This window comes from Leucopleurus acutus (assembly GCF_964270905.1).
Source record: "Leucopleurus acutus genome assembly, chromosome: 2".
Lineage (NCBI taxonomy): Eukaryota > Metazoa > Chordata > Mammalia > Artiodactyla > Delphinidae > Leucopleurus > Leucopleurus acutus.
Window position 1 is genome coordinate 185845571 of NC_139143.1, and position 22324 is coordinate 185867894.

Below are 22324 nucleotides of genomic sequence, written 5' to 3' on the forward strand. Positions count from 1 at the left end.
TTCTAATTCTGTCACTTGCCATGTGCCCTTGAGCACATAACCCTTGGTTTCCTTATCTCTAAAATAGGAGTGAAGATAATACCTAATTCACTCTTTACATTGTATGAATCAAATCAGAGTATGAGTGTAGGGAATTCCCTGGCGGTCCAGTGGTTAGGACTCAGCACCTTCACTGCTGAGTGTCAGGGTTCAATCCCTGGTCAGGGAACTAAATTCCTGCAAGCTGCGTGGCGTGGCCCAAAAAAAAAAAAAAAAAAAAAAAAAAGTGTGAGTGTAAAGCACACTGTCCAGTGCACTGTCATATTCATAATAATAAAGCCATAGTCTCATCGAGTCAAAAACAAGCTCATTGCCTCTTTCTTCTCTCTTCCTCTAAGTGACCTTATTTCTCCTTTCCCTTGTTTCCGTATCTACTGATTACAGTCACAATATCTAAAATGTTTTGATGAAATACACCTGCTTCATCCAAGCTATGGGATCGTGAGCAAGTCAATATCTCTAGACTTCAGTTTTTCGTTTTTTTGGTTTTTTTTTTTTTGCGGTACGCGGGCCTCTCACTGTTGTGGCCTCTCCCGCTGCGGAGCACAGGCTCCGGACGCGCAGGCTCAGCGGCCATGGCTCACGGGCCCAGCCGCTCCGCGGCATGTGGGATCTTCCCGGACCGGGGCACGAACCCGTGTCCCCCGCATCGGCAGGCGGACTGTCAACCACTGCGCCACCAGGGTAAGCCCTAGACTTCAGTTTTTGATCATTAAGTAAGGCGATTAGAGTAGATGAGTTCTAAAGAACTTTCGGTTCTAATATCTTGGCCTTCTGTACTTACTGGATTTTTTCCTTCCTCTCCAGAGAGACCAAGAGTTTAAACAGATGGTAATGATGGTGGTGCCAGTGATGATAGCAGTTGGTATTTATTGAGCATTTACTATAAAGCAAGAACTGTATTAAGCACTCCACATTATCTCACTTGATCTTCACAACAGTCTATAAAACAGGTACTCTTCTTGTTGCAAATTCATATATAAGGAAACTCAGAGAAGTTGTGGAGACTGGTAAATGGCCTCCCAACGGTACCAGGTCCCAATCCCTGGAAACTGTAAGTATTACCTTATATGGAAACAGGGTCTTTGTAGATATAAATTTAGTATTTTGAGGCCAGGAGACTATCCTAGATTATCAAAAATGGGCCCTAAATGCAAGCATGTGTATCCTTATAAGAGGAAGGCAGAGGGAGATTTGACTACACATACAGAAGTGAGGAAAAAAGAAAAAAGGGACTTCCCTGGCGGTCCAGTGGTAAAGACTCTGAGCATCCAACGCAGGGGATGTGGGTTCGATCCCTGGTCAGGGAACTAGCTAAGATCCCACATGCCTCGCGCGCGGTGCAGCAAAAAAAAAAAAAAAAAAAAAAAAAAAGTGGGGAAGGCAGTGTGGCCACAGAGGCAGAGACTGGAGCGATGCAGTCACTCCAGCAGTCTCCCCAAGCCGGAAGAGGCAAGAGCCTCCAGAAGCAGCATGGCCCGGCCAGTGCTTTGATTTTTCAGCCCAGTGATACAGATTTCAGAATTCTGGCCTCCAGAAATGCGAGATCATAAAATTCTCTTATTCTAAGCCAACTAGATTGTGGTAATTTGTTATAGCGGCCACAGAAAACTCATACAGAGATTAAGTAATTTATTCATGGTCATGGTTAATAAGTGGTGAGAGAGTCAGGATTCAAATCCATGAACATCTGGCTCCAAACACTACGCTCTTCAGCACAGCACGGTCCACCCTTTATAATACGTAAAACAGACAGACAGTGACGAAGTACTAACTATCAAAAAAGGAAGAAGCAGAAAAATTGGAATTCCATCAAAAGCAGGGTAGCATTCTGGCTGATTCAACCAAATCCATTCTCTCTACCGCAAACATCTCAGCTTTAGAAGCATGACTTTAAAAGTTCATTCTCCCACACACTTTACATCGAAATTAGGTCATACCTGCATCACAGCCAAGAATGCGTGCACTTCAACGAGAAGAAAAGATTTGTAAAAGGAGAAAAGATGATACATTTAGTTTATAGCTAAAGAGTTTACTTGGCGGAAATTTCAGCCTCTTAGTCCACAGTTGGCAATCAGAGAAGCAGAAGCTGCTTATCTTTTGAAAAGGTTTGTTTCCTTTTTTCTCCTTCAACTGGGACTCTGTCTTCAATTTTCTCAATGAAAATGAGTAAGGGCTATAAGAACTGGATTTTTTATTCCCCTCTCTTGCTACCTTCCTGACTGTTGGAGTTCCCAGGCAAATCAGCTGATGGGAAAGTTAGGATTGGGGGTTTGAATTTAATCTTAATCTGCAAATGAGCCTACATTTTTCTCTGTAGGAACAAGACCTTCATCTCTTAACACTCATTAAACTTCTAGTTTATACTCTGAGCCTCTTATAGTCATCAGTGTGTGTCCCCAAATCCACCAACTTGATTCATCTTACCTCCTTTCCCCCTTTTTTTGGCCATTTAAATGAATATGCACAAAGTTTTGAGATAAGTGGTCAGAATAGCAGGGTGGTCTGCAATGCTCTAAATTAAATGTTGTTCTCGACCCAGATTTATGGGCATAAAGCAGTAAGCGTGCAGAGAACTGAGGATGAGGTCCCCTTGGCTGCCATAGTATTTCTCAATCATCCTAAAGAAGTCAACTGGAAAAGAAAAATGTTTTCGCATTACTAACAGCCTCAGTACGTTGTGGTTTGAAAGGATGATAAAGCACAGCCTTTAAGGTGTCTCTAAGGAAGAAGGTAAGCATTTAGATCTACGATATTTATATAAACAGCTGACTCTGTACTTAGAGCTCAGAATTAACCCTATTTATTCATAATGTGCTTTTCTTTATAAGAGCTCAAAGTCTTTTTTTTTTTTTAAGCCATTACATCAGCCATTTCTTTCCATCCATGTAATGTTGAAAGGCAACACGCTCATTTCACAAGGACACTGAAAGCTACAGAAATAATCTCCAAAGGCTATCAACCCACCAGTGAAGTGAGCAGAGAGGCCTGTGGACAAGACAAGCTCTGACAACAGCACATTCTGTCTGTCTGTCTGTCTCTGTCTCTTTCACACACACACACACACACACACACACACACATGCACACACACACCTTGCACTGAAAGAACTTCAAGGTGTCATGGGTTTGGAGATACCATGTTTTCATTTTTGTTTTTTAATCACAATCCAGCCTGCCTCTCTGCTTTCTACCTTTCAATTAGTGGCAATTTAACCAACGTGCTTAGATTTCAACAAAACAGCATAAATAATTTAAACCACCATAAAAAGTGATACACGACACAAGAGGACAGAAGATTTAAAGGAGACGGTCTTCTGGAAAAGAGCATCACCAACGTTCCTTTTTTCAGCCCAGGATCCCCAGGGTTTCAAAACAACTGAAGCAAAGCTCTTGCCCATGTTTCTTTATTTTTTGATACAAAATACTCCAAAGAGTACCTTACAGGGAGAAATAGGCGAGTCTCAGTGTTTTCAATTAGCACCTGTGTAGTTGCAAGCAAGTAATATAACCCCTCTGAATCTCCGTTCCTTCATCTGTAGGATGAGATGGATAATCCAGTCAGCCCTCTGTATATGCAGATGTGGAACCCGTGGACAAGGCCGGCCGGCTGCACTGCACCATTTTATATAAGGGACTTGAGCATCTGTGGATTTGGGTATCTGTGGGAGTTCTGGAGCCAGTCCCCTGCAGATACCGAGGGACAACTGTAGTATCTACCGCAAGGGTTCTTGGGTGAATTAGATGAGGCTGTAATCTACACCACTGGACCCAGCCATGGAGGGCCCTGAAGAGACAGTGAGGAAGAGACTGAGAAACTATACAAAAACTGAGAAATCTGTGAGGAGACACAAGGTAGTTATGCTCTGGGATAGGAGGTGATGGCAGCCTGACCCCCTTCTCCTGTTCCCTTCCCCTCCTCCATGCCCAAGGGACCGGGTGATTATAACCACAGTAAGAGCAGTGCTGGCGAAGAGGTACAAGAAGTTTTCTTTTTTTTTTTTTTTGGCCGTACCATGCGGCTTGCAAGATCTTGGTCCCCTGACCAGGGATTGAACCCTCACCCTGGCAGTGAAAGCACTGAGTCCTAACCACTGGACAACCAGGGAATTCCAACAAGAAGTTTTCTTGAAGGGCAGTGTGACCTGTTGGGATGACAAATGGGGACTCATGAGACCTATAATGTAATGCCACCAACTTTACCCTCTGAGATGCACCCCCCAACATACACACACACACACACACACACACACACACACACATATACACATACACTCACTCACCACGAGGGCACAGACCAGGGCCTGAGCTTTAGCCCTGCTCACTACACATTACCATTACCATCCAGGTAACTTACAGTGTCCAAAGGAATATGAGCTCATGAGAAAATAACTATACATTTAAGAAGCAAAACAGCTATAACATAAATCAGAGACCATAAACTGAACAACTTACATCAGAGGAAGCAGAATTAATGGACTAAGACACAAAAAAAATTTCCAATAAGCATAATAAATATCTTCAAAGAGATAGGCTATGGGTAATAAGTAATGAAATAAGCAGTTATTTTAAAAAACGAATTGGAGAAACAGGGTCCATCAGGAAATTGCATACGGAGAAGGAATTAGCGAGTCAGAAGTTAAGACTGAGAAACTCCACTAGAAGACACCAAGAAGGGAGTAACAGGGGAAACATTTAGAAAATATGTGTATATGTATATATAGAGTGAGAAAAAGAGAAATGGCATCATAAGTTATAATGCTAAATCACTGATTTATATGATATAGTGACTTTGAAAATTGGCATCTCAGATACAGAGAAAAAGTCAGTGAGGAAGTTACTAAAACCAGAAAAAGGTATTATAAGAAAGAAAAACTATAAACCAATATAAATATTGATTATATTAGATATAGATAGATGTAAAAACTCAACAAAATTTTAGCAAATTGAGTCAAACAGTATATGAAAAAAATAATACATGACGTCCTAGTGGGATTTCTCCCAGGATGGCAAGGTTTAACATTCAAAAATTAATCAGTGTAATTCATCACATTAACAGCCTAAAAAAAACCCAAACTATATTAACATCTCAATAGACGCAGAAAATGCATTTGACAAAAATCCAAGATCCAAAAATCCAACATCAAATGGACCCTGAAACATATTCAAGAATGTTCATAGCTACATTATTAATAGTAGTTCCAAACTGGAGCTACAAGTCTCCGTCAACAGTAAAATGGATAAAAAATATTTTGGTATAGTTAAACAATGAAATATATATAGCAATGAAAATGAATGAATCATAGGTAATGCAGCAATACTGACTACACTCATTCTTATGACGTTATATTGATCAAGAAAAGTCAGATTTAAATATATTAAATTAAATATATTAATATAGGGACTTCCCTGGTGGCGCAGTGGTTAAGAATCCACCTGCCAATGCAGGGGACACGGGTTCGATCCCTGGTCCGGGAAGATCCCACATGCCGTGGAGCAACTAAGCCCGTGCGCCACAACTACTGAGCCCGCATGCCACAACTACTGAAGCCCATGAACCTAGAACCCGTACTCTGCAACAAGAGAAGCCACAGCAATGAGAAGCCTGTGCACCAAAACGAAGAGTAGCCCCCGCTCGCTGCAACTAGAGAAAGCCCGTGCACAGCAACGAAGACCCAACACAGTCAAAAATAAATTAAATTAATTAATTTTTTTTTTTGCGGTACGCGGTCCTCTCAGTGTTGTGGCCTCTCCCGTTGTGGAGCACAGGCTCCGGACGCGCAGGCTCAGCGGCCATGGCTCACGGGCCCGGCCACTCCGCAGCATGTGGGATCTTCCCGGACCGGGGCACAAACCCGCGTCCCCTGCATCGGCAGGCGGACTCTCAACCACTGTGCCACCAGGGAAGCCCCTAAATTAATTAATTTAAAAAAATAAAATAAAATGAACAAAATGAAGCAACTGAGTTTCCCTGCCTCAATTTACTCTTGTTTCAGTCTTCTGCTTGTAAGTAAATGGCAACTGCATCTCTCAAGCTGTTCAAGCTGAAAATTTAGGGCCAAATTTAATCCCCTTTTTTCTCTCATTCTCACATTCAGGCAATCGACAAATCTTTTGACTGTACCTTCAAAATATTTTCAGAATCTCCACACTTCACAGCTCTGCTGCTACTGCCTGGTCTAAGCTTCCCATCATTCGTTCCTGAATTGCTGCAATAGCCTTCCACTGGGTGCCCTCATTTCTTCGTTTTTACACTTGCCATCCCCTTTTCAATCTGTTTTCCACAGTAGCCAGAGTTGATAACATGAATGAGTGTTGGGTGGTGTCACTCTTCTGCTCACACCTTTCAATACAAATCGCTCTCACTCAAGGTGAAAGCATAGTCCTTGCAATGGCCTATCATGTGTAGCCACCATCTCTCCAGCCCTCTCAGTTTCTCTAACCTCATCTCCTACTACTCACAGCCTTGCTTACTTCCCTCCAGTACACTTGCCTCCTCGCTGTTCCTTAAACGTACCAAGAGAACTCCAGCCGTAGCTTCTGCATTTGTATGTTTCCATAGTCTGGACCACTCTTCCCACAGATCTCTGCAGGCCCCTCTACATTACTTTCAAGATTTTTTTCTTTTTGGCTGCGTGGCTCATGGAATCCTAGCTCCCTGACCAGGGATCGAACTTGGTCCCCCTGCAGAGGAAGCGCCGAGTCCTAACCATTGGACTGCCAGGTAATTCCCTGCTTTCAAGATTTTTAAATGATACTTTTTCAGAGACACCTTCCCTAACCACCTCCCAAAAGGGTCTCTCATATACTGCTGGTGAGAAGGTAAATGGTACATCCCCATATATAGCAAAATTGGAATTTTATATACTCTTTGATCATCTAATTCCATTGCTAGGAATATATCTTTTTTTTTTAAATTTATTTATTTTTGGCTGCGTTGGGTCTTCGTTGCTGCACTCCAGTTGCGGCGAGCAGGGGCCACTCTTCGTTGCGGTACGCGGGCTTCTCTTGTTGTGGAGCATGGGCTCCAGGCACGCGGGCTTCAGTAGCTGCAGCACACGGGCTCAGTAGGTGTGGCTTGCGGGGTCTAGAGCGCAGGCTCAGCCGTTGTGGCCCATGGGCTTAGTTGCTCCACGGCATGTGGGATCCTCCAGGACCGGGGCTCGAACCTGTGTCCCCTGCACTGGCAGGCGGATTCTTAACCACTGCGCCACCAGGGAAGCCCAGGAATATATCTTAACATATGTTTGCATGCATACAACGATGTATTTACAAGGTAGTTCACTGCTGCACTGCTTGAGGTAACCCAGATTGCAATCAGCCTAAGTGCTATCAATCGATGACTTAGTGATAATAGAATATTTGTGCTGCTGGAAGAAAAAAAGAAGGATTCCAAGGTATATTTTACATGGAAAAAAGCAAGAAGCAGGCAGTGTAGTACTACCATTTCTGTTGGAAAAGAAAACTGGTAACAGCAGTGGGAGGGATATTGGGAGGCTGGAGGACTGGGGTGGAAATGAGGAGGCAGGTACTTCTTGTATTTTGAACTGTTTGTACATATTTCTTTTTCTTTTTCTTTTTCTTTTTTCTGGCTGCTCCACCTGGCTTGCAGGATCTTAGTTTCCAAACCAGGGATTGAACCCTCGCCCTTAGCAGCGAAAGCGTGGAGTCCTAACCACTGGACCACCAGGGAATTCCCTGTACATATTTCTTATTCAGAAGATTAAATTAGGACTTCCCTGGCGGTCCAGTGTTTAAGACTTTGCCTTCCAATGCAGGGGGTGCGGGTTCGATCCCTGGTTGGGGAGCTGAGATCCCATATGCCTCTCGGCCAGAAAACCAAAACATAAAACAGAAGCAATATTGTAACAAATTCAATAAAGACTTTAAAAATGGTTCACATAAAAAAAAAAGACTTAAAAGAAAGATTAAATTAAAAAAATGTAAAGTCCTGAAATCACATTCATGGTTTTGAAACTTGAAAAAGCTGGTCATTGCTCAACACTGTGAATACACTAAACACCACTGAATTTTTTAAAATTTTAATTAATTAATTCGGCTGCGTTGGGTCTTCGTTGCTGTGCATGGGCTTTCTCTAGTTGTGGCGAGCGGGGGCTACTCTTCGTTGCAATACGCGCTTCTCACTTGCAGTGGCTTCTCTTGTTGTGGAGCGCGGGCTCTAGGCGCACGGGCTTAAGTAGCTGTGGCACGTGGGCTCAGTAGTTGTGGCTCGTGGGCTCTAGAGCGCAGACTCAGTAGTTGTGGCACGTGGGCTTAGTTGCTCCGTGGCACGTGGGATCTTCCCAGAGCAGGGCTCAAACCCGTGTCCCCTGCATTGGCAGGCGGATTCTTCACTGCACCACCAGGGAAGTCCAACACCACTGAATTTTAAACATTAAGATGGTTAATTATATTGTATACTAACGCATGTATGTGGAATCTAGAACAATTGTACAGATGAACCATTTTGCAAGGCAGAAATAGAGACACAGGTGTAGAGAACAAGCGTATGGACAGCAAGGGGGGAAAGCGGGGGTGGGGGTGATGAATTGGGAGACTGGGATTGACATATACACACTAATATGTATAAAATAGATAATTAATAAGAACCTGCTGTATAGCACAGGGAACTCCACTGTACAGTAGAAACTAACACAACATTGTAAAACAACTGTACCCCAATGAAAAAAAAAGATGGTTAATTGTATGTTATGTGAATTTTACCTCTAAAAATCCATAAACAAAAATATAGGTAGAGGGCTTCCCTGGTGGCGCAGTGGTTGAGAGTCCGCCTGCCGATGCAGGGGACACGGGTTTGTGCCCCGGTCCGTGAAGATCCCACATGCCGCAGAGTGGCTGGGCCCGTGAGCCATGGCCGCTGAGCCTGCGCGCCCGGAGCCTGTGCTCCGCAACGGGAGAGGCCACAACACTGAGAGGCCCGTGTACCACAAAAAAAAAAAAAATATATATATATATATATATATATATATATATATATATATATAGGTAGATATAACAGAACTTCCACTCAAAAAAACAAGATTACAACAAATCTATCAGAGTGATAACAGATTGGCGGAAGATATTCCCAACCTCTAAAACTGACTAGGGAGTAAATTCTAGAAAATACAAAAGAATGCCTACAAAACAGCAAGAAAAGGGGCAGGAAAACACAGAATTGTCATTTTACAGAAGGGGGAAAACTGTGTGGATGATTGCATTTTCTAAGATGGCTCAATGAGATCTCCCATGCACATGCTGTTTTGTTTTGGTTTTTTCTTAATAGTTATTTATTTATTTAGCTGCGCCGTATCTTCGTTGCGGCGTGCAGGCTCTTTTAGTTGTGGCATGCGGGATCCAGTTCCCTTACAAGGTATCAAACCCGGGCCCCCTGCACTGGGAGCATGGAGTCTTAACCACTGGACCACCAGGGAAGTCCCCCACATGTTGTTTTTAAAATGTGACACTGGAATTCCCCACATTGAGAGGTGGGGTCTGTGTTCCTTCCCCTTGAACCTGGGCAGGGCTGCGACTGTATATGACTTTCGAGGCTGCTAGGTCATAAAAAACCAACTTCTGCTGGGTCCTCTTGGGGTGCTAGCTCTTAGAACCTGGTATGTGAAGCCCAAAGCCCCAGGGAGGCCATGTGTAGGTGCTCCAGCCAACAGTCCCAGTTGGGTCCCAGCCAACAGTCCCAGCTGGGCCCCAGCCAACAGCCAGATGTGAATGAGGAAGCCTTTACAATGACTCCAGCCTCAGCCACTATGATTGTAATGGCCTAAGAGACCCTGAGTGAGAACTGCCTTGTTGAGCTCAGGCCAGCCCAGAACCATGATAGATGATCATTAAATAATAACTAATGTTTTAAGCCATTAAAGCTGTTTAGCAGCAAGATTTAGGTCTTGGAAGTGGGTGCGATTGTAACCAAGCCTAAATTACAGGGCATTGGCTTTGGGACTGAATGGCAGGCAGAGGACATTGAGGAGACTTTAGTGAGGCCTACAGGGCATCTAAGAGGCTTTAAAGCAAAGTGAGTAAATGTTATTGGAAGCTGGAGGAAAGGGAACGCTTTCTATGGAGTGGTGGAAATTTTGGCAACTCTGTCATCTGTGGTAATGTGAAGAGAAGAAATGTACCTAGTGAACTCAATGACCAAGGTAAGGAAATTTCAAGGCAGGAATAATGAATGTGTCACTTGACTCCTCATTGCCTACAGAAGAACGGCTTCTGGGCAGAAATCAAACAGAGACCACTGTCAGGTAAACATCTAAAGATGAGGTCAAGAACATGACTGTAAAATCCTTTCTTAAGATCTCAGAAAGATTTAAGGGTTTCACAAGAAATTTAAAATAGAGAAGAGTCTCTCATGAAGACATTTGTGGTTGTGGCTTTTGTCTGGAAGAGTAAACCCCAAGAAGATTCATAGAAAACCCACACAATTTTAAGAGAACTGTTCTGAGGAAAGTACCTCCAGCTTAAATGAAAAGGGACAGAAAATGTACAGCATGAAAAGAGACTCTGGGACCCAATCTCTTCACAAGCAGGAAAGAAATGAGGAAGGGTACTTAGTTGCAATTCAGTTTTCCTGTGGAAAAGAAAGAAAAGATTCAGAGGCAGAAACCAAGAGTCCAGAAGATGGAGGTGAGAGCCTTTGTGAACAATTCACAGGCTGTAGGATTGATCCCCGAACAAGGAACTGGCAACACACGCCTAACTGGATTTCCGAATTACTATGGACCAGTGACTCATGCGTGTTCCCAGTTGCCAACTTTTTGAACAGGAGCATCTATAACGGTTTTTCTACACCTGGCCCATCATTATATGCTCTCCATGTGTGGAGATAACTTTTATCATTAGTTCACGTATCTTTGGGTCCAGAGGAATGGCACTCGATGGTACCCAAAGAATCAGATCTGAGGAGGCTCATCTATACCTAGGCTTGCTTTGAAGGACGAGACAATGGACTTCAAGATGATGTCATAATGGGATGAAATCTGGGAGTCTTAGAGAAAGGGATGTACTAGGAAGAGTGTAAATTGTTACTAGAGAGGGAATATGGCAGATCTTATTTTGCAGGATGGCCAGAACAACATCTCCCATCCCAGATGCTCTTCTTACAGTGTGATGTTAATGTCTTCCCATCATGAGGTTGGGCTGTTTGTTCTTTCCCCTTAAATCCAGGTGGGCTCGTGACTAAGGCAGAAGGGCCCCTATGTTACTTCCAAACCTGAGTTGTAAAAGGCAACACAGCTTCTGTCTGGTCTTTGCGGGTGCTTGCTCTTGGGACCTCCAGAATTGTGGGAGATAAAATCACTGTTATTGTATCAAGCCACTAAATTTGGGGTATTTTTTTATGCAGCGATAGATAACTGACGCAACTGGAATGACAAACAAATATATGAAGAGATCATTCATTCAGCAAACATACTGAGCATTTACTCTGTGCTAGGCACTCTTCTAGGTGCTGGGGATACATAACAGACTAAAATCTCTGCCCTCATGGGGCATACATTCTAGTGGGGAGAAACAGAGTGTAATCACGAAAATAGTAGATATAGACTGTTAGATAATGATGCTATCTCTTAGAATGCTAAGGAGAAAATGCAAAGAAAGGGACTAGCAAAGCATAGCAAAAGTGGGTGAATGAATTGCAGTTTTAAAAAAGAGTGAACAGGGACTTCCCTGGTGGCGCAGTGGTTAAGAATCTGCCTGCCAATGCAGGGGACACAAACTCAAGCCCTGGTCCGGGAAGATCACACATGCTGTGGAGCAACTAAGCCCGTGTGCCACAACTACTGAGCCTGCGCTCTGGAGCCCGCGAGCCACAACTAATGAGCCCGCATGCCACAGCTGCTGAGGCCCGTGCGCCTGGAGCCCGTGCTCTGCAACGAGATGCCACTGCAATGAGAAGCCTGCGCACCGCAATGAAGAGTAGCCCCCACTCGCCACAACTAGGGAAAGCCCGCGCGCAGCAACAAAAACCCAACGCAGCCAAAAATAAATAAATTCATAAAAAATAAATAAATAAAAAGAGTGAACAAGGAAGGGCTCGAAAAGGTGAATTTTTTGTTTGTTTGTTTTTGGCCACACCGTGCGGCATGTGGGATCTTAGTTCCCCGACAAAGGATTGAACCTTTGTCCCCTGCAGGGGAAGCTTGGAGTCTTAACCACTAGACTGCCAGGGAAGTCCCTGATTTTTGAGTAAAGACCTCAAGCAAATAAGGGAGTGAGTGATCTATGTATTTCTCTGTGGGAAGAAGATTCCTTGTAGAGGGAGCCACAAGTACCAGGGACCTAGGAGGGGTGAAGAGCGTGCCTACAGTTTAAGGAGGACCATGAGCCCAGGGTGGCTTAATGGTTGGAGTTAGGGGAGGTTACAGGATATGAGGTCAAAGAGATAATGTGGTGGGTGGGTACTGCCTTCTAGGCCAGTGTAAGGGCTTCTTTTATTCTGAGGGGATTAGGAAGCCACTGGAGGGTTTTGAGCAGAGAAGTGACATAACCTTAGTTAAGTTTTAACAAGACCGTTTCAGCTGCTGTTTTGAGAAAGGACGAGGGACGAACAGGGAGACCAGTCATGATGCTGTTGAAATAATCTAGAACACCGCTAATGATGACTCAGACCAATAACAGCAGTGGACCTGGTGAGAAGCAGTTGAATTCTGGGTCTATTTTATAGGCAGAGCTGAGAAATTTGTGGGCAGACTGAATAGGAAAAGGGTAAAACAGGAGTAAAGGATGACCCCAAAGTTTTGAACTGAGTGACAAAACTGGAAGGACAGAGTTGACATTTACTGTGATGGGGAGACTAAGAGGATCAGGTTTGGGGTGAAATATAAGGAACTTGATTTAGATATGTGAATTCCAAGGGTCTTTTAGACATTTGAGGTGTCCAGTGTCTGCAGTACAGGAGGGAGGTCTGGGCTGGAGATACAAATTTGGGGGTCAACAGTGAGTGTCTGATATTGAAAGCTGTGAGACTGAAGTTATTTAACCATTTAAAATGAGAGTTGAATGGAGAACATTATGGAGGTTCCTTAAAAAACTAAAACTAGAATGACCATATGATCCAGCAATCCCACTACTGGGCATATACCCTGAGAAAACCGTAATTCAAAAAGACACATGCACCCCTATGTTCATTGCAGCACTATTTACAATAGCCAGGTCATGCAACCTAAATGCCCATTGACAGATGAATGGATAAAGAAGATGTGGTACATATAGACAATGGAATATTACTCAGCCATAAAAAGGAACGAAATTGGGTCATTTGCAGAGACATGGATGGACCTAGAGACGGTCATACAGAGTGAAGTAAGTCAGAAAGAGAAAAACAAGTATCGTATATCAACGCATATATGTGGAATCTAGAAAAATGGTACAGATGAACCAGTTTGCAAGGCAGAAACAGAGACACGGATATAGAGGACAAATGTATGGATACCAAGGGGGAAAAGCGGGGGGGAATGGTGATGGTGGTGGGATGAATTGGGATTGACATATATATACTAATATATATGAAGCAGATAATAAGAACCTGCTGTATAAAAAATTTTAAAAAATAAAAAATAAAATGAGGGTTGAGTCTATAGTTGACCCCAAGGCCAAAGTGCCTTCTGGAATGCTGTGCTGCTTCTCCATATCTCCTTGGCCATTATGAACTTGGACCATTCTGGAATATAGTTGGTCCTCTGTATATGCGGGTTCCACATCCAGATTAAACCAGCCACGGTTTGAAGACTCCAGAAAGTTCCAGAAAGGCAAAACTTGAATTCGTCGCCCGCTATCAACTATTTACATTGTATTTACAACTATTTACACTGCATTAGATATTATAAGTAATCTAGAGATGATTTAAAGTACATGGGAAGGTTATGAGCAAACACTACACCATTTTATAGTAGGAACTTGAGCATCTGCAGATTTTGATCTCTTGGGGTCCTGGAACCAACCTCCTGCAGATACTGAGGGACCACTGAACTGCCACACAGCAGGAGTGGTGAAGGGATCAGAGCCTGAAGCCCAGATGGCCTAGATCATATGCCACTTCCCTGTCCCCTTTACACAACTGTTGAGGAGATAACCAAATAATATAGGCGAGTGGCTTGTACATAGAAAATGCTCATAAAATGCACATTTATCAACCAAGGGTGACTTCCTCAGCCCAATGCCAGCTGATCCAAACATCAAGCTCATACTATGGATGTTTCCTTCAATCAAAAAGTTACCTTGGGGGCTTCCCTGGTGGCGCAGTGGTTGAGAGTCCGCCTGCCGATGCAGGGGACACGGGTTCGTGTCCCGGTCCGGGAAGATCCCACGTGCCACGGGGCGGCTGGACCTGTGAGCCATGGCCACTGAGCCTGCACGTCCAGAGCCTGTGCTCCGCAACGGGAGAGGCCACACAGTGAGAGGCTCGCGTACCGCAAGAAAAAAAAAAAAAAGTTACCTAGTCAGATAGGGCCTATTTATCTCCCCTTAGCACCTCAACACAAACACTGTGAAATTCACTATTTTATGTACCAAACCCAAAGGTTACAAAATGTGAACAAAATAACGTGCTCGGCTATTTTTTCAAAAGATATTCTTATCAACTCCGTTTAAAAACCCACACAATAGTGAGTCACAAGACGACTAAGAAGCTATTTTAATCATCTTTCTCTTCAGGATCATTTCTCTTCTGCTCTTCTGATTCTCAGATCCTCCTTCCTGTTTGGCCATCTTCCTTGTAGCCAAGGCCTACTTTTAAAATATTTTGGAACTTACTTTAATATCCATAATTCACAGAATGAAGGCAGTCACAAGTTTCTATACAATAGCAAGCCTTAGACTCTAAAAATAGAAATAGCAAACATCTTCCCCCTAGAGACAGTACAAGTAGGAATGCCCTAGCCGGCAGAAGGTCCTTCAAACCTCCGAATTCTGAATTTTCAAAATGATGAGTACATCTGAAGGGGTAAAGCAGCATCTTATTCCATTCACGGGGAAAGAGTGAGGCATGCAAATAACACGACAGAGCCTGTGCCTGAACCTGATAAACCTTTGCAGAGTTTATCTTCTGGATAGAGAGGAGAGAAAGAATACACATTCATGACATGGAGAAACAAAACTGGCAATAGAAGCCAATAAACATCATTAACTGTATAGGCATAAATGTATATACACTTGGTAAAAAATAAATTAACAGTTATCTGCACAGTGGGATTACAGGTGATTTTGGCTTTCTTTTACCTATATTGTCTAAAATTGTTGTTAACAGGAATACATTGTAGTTTTTGGAAAAAGGAAAAAGTTGATCTAGTCCAAATGTGCTCAGTATGGCTAAGGGCATGGACTCTGGAGCCTGGACACCTGCTCTTCCACTAATTGGCCAGGTGACCTTGGGCAAGTGACCTAACCTCTCCACATCCCACACCCTGACCTGCTGGAAAAAAAACAAAGATGATTGTAGCATCTTAGAGAACGAAATCGTAAATGTAAAGGCCTTGGCATAGGTTGGCACACAGTAAATGCTGCAGAAACGCTTGCTCTATTACATGAGCTGGTAGGTAAGGTTTCATCAACTGCAGTACCTAAGATAATGTTCATGAGATGGGTTGAACTTGAGCAAAAATTTTCAAGGTCAGGGAAAATATATTTGCAATAGGGTAACCACCTGAGAACTGAAGAGACTGAACATGACAAAGCTCAACCCCCCTGAACAAGCAAACAGTGACACAAGAACCAACTGGAGCATCAAGACTGACACAATAGGAAAGTTTTATTTTAAAAACAGCAACTCCTAACTGGCTCCAGGAAAGATCAGGTACCACATGCCAACACATCTGGCTCTTGGTCTTCACCCACCCCTTTGTTTTCCACAAAAAGAAGAGACTCAAAGAAGATTCCTTCTGAATGTGTATCACCATTTATTGTAGTTTGCGTTAGGAACTGAACAGAGGACATTGTCTGTGGAGCGGGAAAGAAAGGAAAAGAAAAAGAAGGTATGTTTTTGTTGACTTAATTTCTTCAAAACACTTTATGGTTTCAAATTCTTTTTTACCCCAAAGGAGAGTATGGTTAAGTAGGGAGCAGTAATACAAAAAATCTTATGTTTATGTGTGTGTGTGTGTGTGTGTGTTTTTCTTTGTGTGTGTTTTTACAAGCAGACGTACTTCCACATTTCTTGCACCCCTTTTTTGCTTTGGTAAGGCCAAGCCCCACAGGACACATCATACAAACGACCCCTGCCTTGAACTCACAGACTCAAGGGTTGAGGAATTTATTTACCCTCGCAGGATAACTATAAAGGTTTCCAACTGTCACATAGCATTAAAAATAACCCACCCCCCCCCAAACCGTAAGACGCGAAATCCTGATACACTTAAATGCTTCCTTTGCTGCAGCTGTTCCTCAGATTCCTAATCGTGGACTCACTACAAGGACCAGAGCAACAGGATTCTCTTCATTTTGTTTAGAATAAAAAAAAATTTTAAGGGACATTTCAAAATAATAAAAAAAAAAAAACTGAAATTCAAATTCTGAAAATATCTTGCCTTTTTTATTAATCATGTCATCTAACACCAATTAAAAAAACAAATATGTGAATATGATATAAAAATACGATCCCAGGATTAACACTTTGTTGCAGGCACAGTTATCTCACAGAATAAATGTTTGGAGGGCCAGGGAAAAGAGTTTATTTTTGTTTTTGCTTCTCTTAAAAAAAATCCACAGCAGTGCAAGTAGGATCAGGATGGGGCCGGCGGGGGGAAGAGTCTTAGCAGCAAAATGTCCAAGGTTCTCTAATCACAATCAAAACCAACGGATACTGGATTTAGGAAAAAAAAAAAAAAAAAAAAAAAAAAGGGATGAAGGGGATGCTGCCCAGACCCATTCGTCATCAATCACTAAAAGACTTCCGTAGCAAAAGCCCCAAATTGTGACATATGAAGGACGTGCTCTATTACACAAGCAATCATAAAACGTATCCCTCAAGCTTTTGACCACGTCTGTCACTTAAATATATGTACAGGAATTGGGCTCCTCTTCTGATCCATGTCCTTTCCGGTCTCCACTGTTCGGTCACTCTGGGTGGGCTCTTGGTGTGTTTTGCCACTTCTGGCCTCCAACATGGGAACAGCATTTGCACCACCGATGCTGCTCCTGCCTGCCTCGCCGGCCTTGGCTGTTTCTCGCAGAGGGTGGGCAAGGGGGATGGTTTAATGATCATTGTTCTGCTTCTCTCTCATCCAGGCATGAATCTGTTCTTTCAGTTCTGGCACTGAGAAAAGAAAGGAAAGAATTAATACCCCAGATGGGAGGGCTCTTCCTGAGAGATGATGCTTGTAGTTCTGTATAGAAGGAAAGAAAAGGCAATTCATTCCCTCACTGAACTGAAGGCTGAAGAAGAAACAGGACATGAAAAGTAAGAACTGGAATTCTGTAGTGAAAAAGAGCAAAGAATGTTTTGTGTCTTGTCCATTAAGTGTCAGAAACCATGTAGTGTCTGGATTTGTTAAATTTCGCCCTTTTGACTACTCTCTGATACACGACTTTGGCCTCACTGCTCAGTACAGGTGCAGGCACTGCAGTTCGAGCCATGCCCTCCTCTACCTGGCTCCAGCATGCTCTCTGTCAGCGTCTGTCGGTTGAAGGGGTCCGTGGGGGAGTTCAGCAAGTGCCGCAGGATGATGGAGCGGTCCATGATGGTGCCAGAGGGCAGCCGCACGGGGTCAGTCATCAGGGTGTCCATCAGAGGGTCTACAGAGACAGCAAAGCAAACTCTGATCTAACAATAGAGCCTAAAACTGAAAAAGAAAACAGAGTCCCTCCTATCAGTGAAAAATATAACCATAGGAAACAGCAACCAAACGGCCCCTACCAGGCCCCCAAGTTTAGGAGGAAATCAGCATTAGATAAAGGCATACACTTCACCTTTTGTAGAGGGGAAGCACCCTTTTGTCAGCTACTGCTGGGAGGAAAGAACAGACAAAAAAGACAGCAGGACAAACAGGCCCTCCCGAGCTGTATGGCGAAGATGGCAGGCTAGAATCAACCTTTCCTCTTAGGACTACTCAGAATTCTTTGAAAACATAAGTCCCCACTTGCAAAGGCAAGATTGACCTTAGAATCTTCAGGGCTGTTATCTGGTTTGAAATCAGGCTGAAGACTTTTTTCTCTTGTAATTTATAATATGAACTAAAGGTAGATAAACAGAATTTCAATTTCTGACCAGTGTCTCAAAAAGCAATGAGAGGGGGCTTCCCTGGCGGTGCAGTGGTTAAGAATCTGCCTGCCAATGCAGGGGACACGGGTTTGAGCCCTGGTCCGGGAAGATCCCACATGCCGCGGAGCAACTAAGCCCTTGCGCCATAACTACTGAGCCTGTGCTCTAGAGCCTGCGAGCCACAACTACTGAGCCCACGTGCCACAACTACTGAAGCCCACGCACCTAGAGCCCGTGCTCCGCAACAAGAGAAGCCACTGCAGTGAGAAGCCCACGCGCCACAACGAAGAGTAGCCCCCGCTCGCCGTAACTAGAGAAAGCCCACGCACAGCAACGAAGACCCAAGGCAGCCAAAAATAAAATAAATTAAATTAAAAAAAAAAAAAGTAATGAGAGCACAGAATGTCCTCTTCTAATGTTACATGTTTCAAGTTAACTCAAATCAAAGAATTTCACGTGAAAAAAGCGGGCCCACTCGCCTCTGAACTCGTCTGGGGCGTCACTGTAGTCGATTTCTGCACGCGCGTTCTTGGCCACGATCTCCTCCACCTTCTCAGCCAGAAGTTTAAACTTCTCTATCGCTATTGTGGATTTGATCCCTGCCTTCCGCATCTTCGAAATAACTTCTTCAAACAATTCTTTGCTGTAGGATCTCTGAAAATGAGGAAAGACACCGTGAGACGTAAATATATTTTAAGTGGAAAAAAGCAAGCTGCAGAAAATACCCAAAGCATCATCTGTTTTCTAAAAAAGCCCTAAAATTCTAATGTACATATATAAATACTTTGACATGGCTATAAATACATAAAGACTGGGCTAATACGCACCAAACTGTACAAGGCCTCTGGAAAGGGCTTCAGGATTGAGGCAAATGAGGAGAATTTTAAAAAGTTTTAATTACTTTTATAGCAAACATCCATTTCTCTTAAAATTTAAATATTAAAAAGAGAAGGAAATATTAAAAAGAGAAGGACTGAAAGTCTACTTCAGTCCTTGCCAGGCACTGAGCCCTAGCAGCCTATGAGAGGAGGTGGAAATTTCAGTTCTTTTCCCTAAAGGTAAACATGGTGAAAACAACCCAATATAGTTCATAATCAACAAGCATGTTCTCCCATTCCCTGTCAACCCTTATTTAAGATCTCTCAGTTCAACGCTGTTAAATGTCAGGGGCTCTACTGACGGGAGCAGACAGGGTTTATGCCTGTGAGAGTGGGAGGGCTGGTCTACACGGCAAGCGCCCACCAAAGACCCAGGCAAGCCTGGGTTTCAATCCTGGCTTTACCATCTACCTGCTGTGTGGTCTTAGAGAAAGCTCTAACTCTCCTGAGCCCCAGTTTCCTCAGGTGTAAAATGGGGGTAGTAACACCTACCCCACAGGTGCCTAATTTATATAAATCACTGCCATTTCAAAATATCAAAGTATATCGTATTTTGCATTTACGGCAAAATCACTGAATGCTTGTCACTTTAGTGACAGTGATGCAAATGGAGGAGGGGAATGACTAAATCTGAAACTCTGAATGACAGGACCATAATCTGTGACCTGTGACTTCTAAACGAGGATTCACATGAACATCATGGGATGAACTCATCTCAATACTTGTGTTCCCTTCGAAGGCTGGAATGAAAGTCCTCAGTCTTTCTTCGGTTCTTTTTTAACTTCAGTTTCTAAATAAGTGCACATGCTCACTTTCTCTCTCCACACACAGCCACGCCCCTTATTTAATCCATGCAACTCAGGGGAAAAGAGAGGAGAGGACAAAAAGCCAGCAGGGCACTTGGGCCTGGCAATAATCCTTTAAAATAATTTGAAAAGTTCAGAGAGCCTCGGTTATAGTTTTCTGAAACTAAATTACTACATTAGGTCAACAGATACGTTATTTGGTGTCTACTTATTATGAGCCAGGTAAGCTACAGTGCCCGTCCCTTTGGGAAGAGGCACAGGGGATAAATGGCCAAAGGGTTATGGTGAGATGTTGGAAGGGCAAAAACGCACAGGGTGGGTGCTGCTATCCACACTACTGAGACGATTCACCTTGAACTTCTCTGTGTAAACAAGTAGTTGTTCTTAGCCCATTTACTATTCTCGAAAATATCACCCACTCTATTTCTCAAAAGATGATGGAGTTTTTGACCAACTGACTTCTGCCTGCTGTTAAGTCAACTTCTAAGATAGAGCAGTGGAGTGAGCATTATCAGAAATCAAAGGGTAGGGACTTCCCTGGTGGGGCAGTGGTTAAGAATCCGCCTGCCAATGCAAGGGACATGGGTTCGAGCCCTGGTCCGGGAAGATCCCACATGCTGCGGAGCAACTAAGCCCGTGTGCCACAACTACTGAGCCCGCGCTCTAGAGGCCGTGTGCCACAACTGCTGAAGCCCATGTGCCTAGAGCCCATGCTCCACAACAGGAGAAGCCACCGCAATGAGAAACCTGCACACTGCAACAAAGAGTAGCCCCCGCTCGCCGCAACTAGAGAAAGCCTGTGAGTAGCAATCAAGACCCAGCACAGCCAAAAAAATAGAAATAAGAAATCAAAGGGTACTTATGATAAGGGGACATGGCACTCAGTTTCAAAGAGCAGTGGTGCCAATGAATCGACCAAATACAGATTACTGAGTTGCTGCTTCAAGTTCAGTGTGGATGGTGTCAGAGAGGAAGCAAAGATGTGGTTTTTTTTGGCTGTGCTGGGTCTTGGTTGTTGTGTGCGGGCTTTCTCTAGTTGCGGCAAGTGGGGGCTATGCTTTGTTGTACCGCACAGACTTATTGTGGTGGCTACTCTCGTTGTGGAGCACGGGCTCCAGGCGCGCGGGCTTCAGTAGTTGCAGCACATGGGGCCCAGAGCGCACGGGCTTCAGTAGTTGTGGCGCGTGGGCTCAGCAGTTGCAGTGTGCGAGCTCTAGAGCACACGGGCTCAGTAGTTGCGGATTGTGGGCTCTAGAATGCGGGCTCAGTAGTTGTGGCACCTGGGCCTAGTTGCTCCGCGGCATGTGGGATCTTCCCAGCCCAGGGCTTGAACCCATGTCCCCTGCATTGGCAGGCAGATTCTTTTTTTTTTTTTTGCAGTACGCGGGCCTCTCACTGCTGTGGCCTCTCCCGTTGCGGAGCACAGGCTCCGGACGCGCAGGCTCAGCGGCCATGGCTCACGGGCCCAGCCACTCCGCAGCATGTGGGATCTTCCCGGACCGGGGCACGAACCCGTGTCCCCTGCATCGGCAGGCGGACTCTCAACCACTGCGCCACCAGGGAAGCCCGGCAGGCAGGTTCTTAACCACTGTGCCACCAGGGAAGCCCAGGCTGATTCTTAACTACTGGACCACCAGGGGAGTCCCAAGATGTTGTTCTTGACCTCAAGGATCTTACAGAATGGCTACAGAAATTAAACATAAAAATATCTGCAAATCATATATCTGATAAAGGTCTAGTATCCAGAATATATAAAGAACTCACACAGAATATATAAAGAACAAAACAGAAAATCCAATTTAAAAAATGGATAGGGGCTTCCCTGGTGGCACAGTGGTTAAGAATCCACCTGCCGGGCTTCCCTGGTGGTGCAATGGTTGAGAGTCCGCCTGCCGATGCAGGGGACGTGGGTTCATGCCCCCGTCTGGGAGGATCCCGCATGCCGCGGAGCAGCTGGGCCCGTGGGCCATGGCTGCTGAGCCTGCGCGTCTGGAGCCCGTGCTCCGCAATGGGAGAGGCCACAGCAGTGAGAGGCCCACGTACCCAAAAAAAAAAAAAAAAAAAAAAAAAAAAAAATCCACCTGCCAATGAGAGGACACAGGTTTGAGCCCTAGTCCAGGAAGATTCCCACATGCCGTGGAGCAACTAATAAGCCCACGCACCACAACTACTGAAGCCCGCGAGCCTAGAGCCCGTGCTCCGCAACAAGAGAAGCTACCGCAATGAGAAGCCCACACACTGCAACAAAAAGTAGCCCCCGCTTGACGCAACTAAAGAAAGACCGCGTGCAGCAATGAAGAACTAATGCAGCCAAAAATAAATAAATAAGATAAAAAATGGATGAAGGGGAGTTCTCTGGTGGTCCAGTGGTTAGGACTCGTGCTTTCACTACCG

The 22324-nt window shown here is 44.2% G+C and overlaps 1 protein-coding gene across 4 annotated transcripts in view; it reads right to left on the reverse strand.

The window, feature by feature from the left end:
* Positions 1-16701: 16701 nt before the first annotated feature.
* The window catches only part of UBE4B (ubiquitination factor E4B), a 110541-nt gene continuing 104918 nt past the window's right edge, over positions 16702-22324 (reverse strand). For 3 of the 4 annotated variants that reach the window (XM_082833961.1, XM_082833960.1, XM_082833963.1), the window contains 3 exons: positions 18726-18900; positions 17634-17780; positions 16702-17301 (listed from right to left, as the gene is read on the reverse strand). In XM_082833961.1, coding sequence (XP_082690087.1) covers positions 17240-17301; positions 17634-17780; positions 18726-18900 — 384 coding nt within the window. In that variant the 3' untranslated portion in view covers positions 16702-17239. Of the gene's footprint in view, positions 17302-17633; positions 17781-18326; positions 18901-22324 lie in introns of those variants that run through there. The other variant, XM_082833962.1, reaches the window with a different exon arrangement.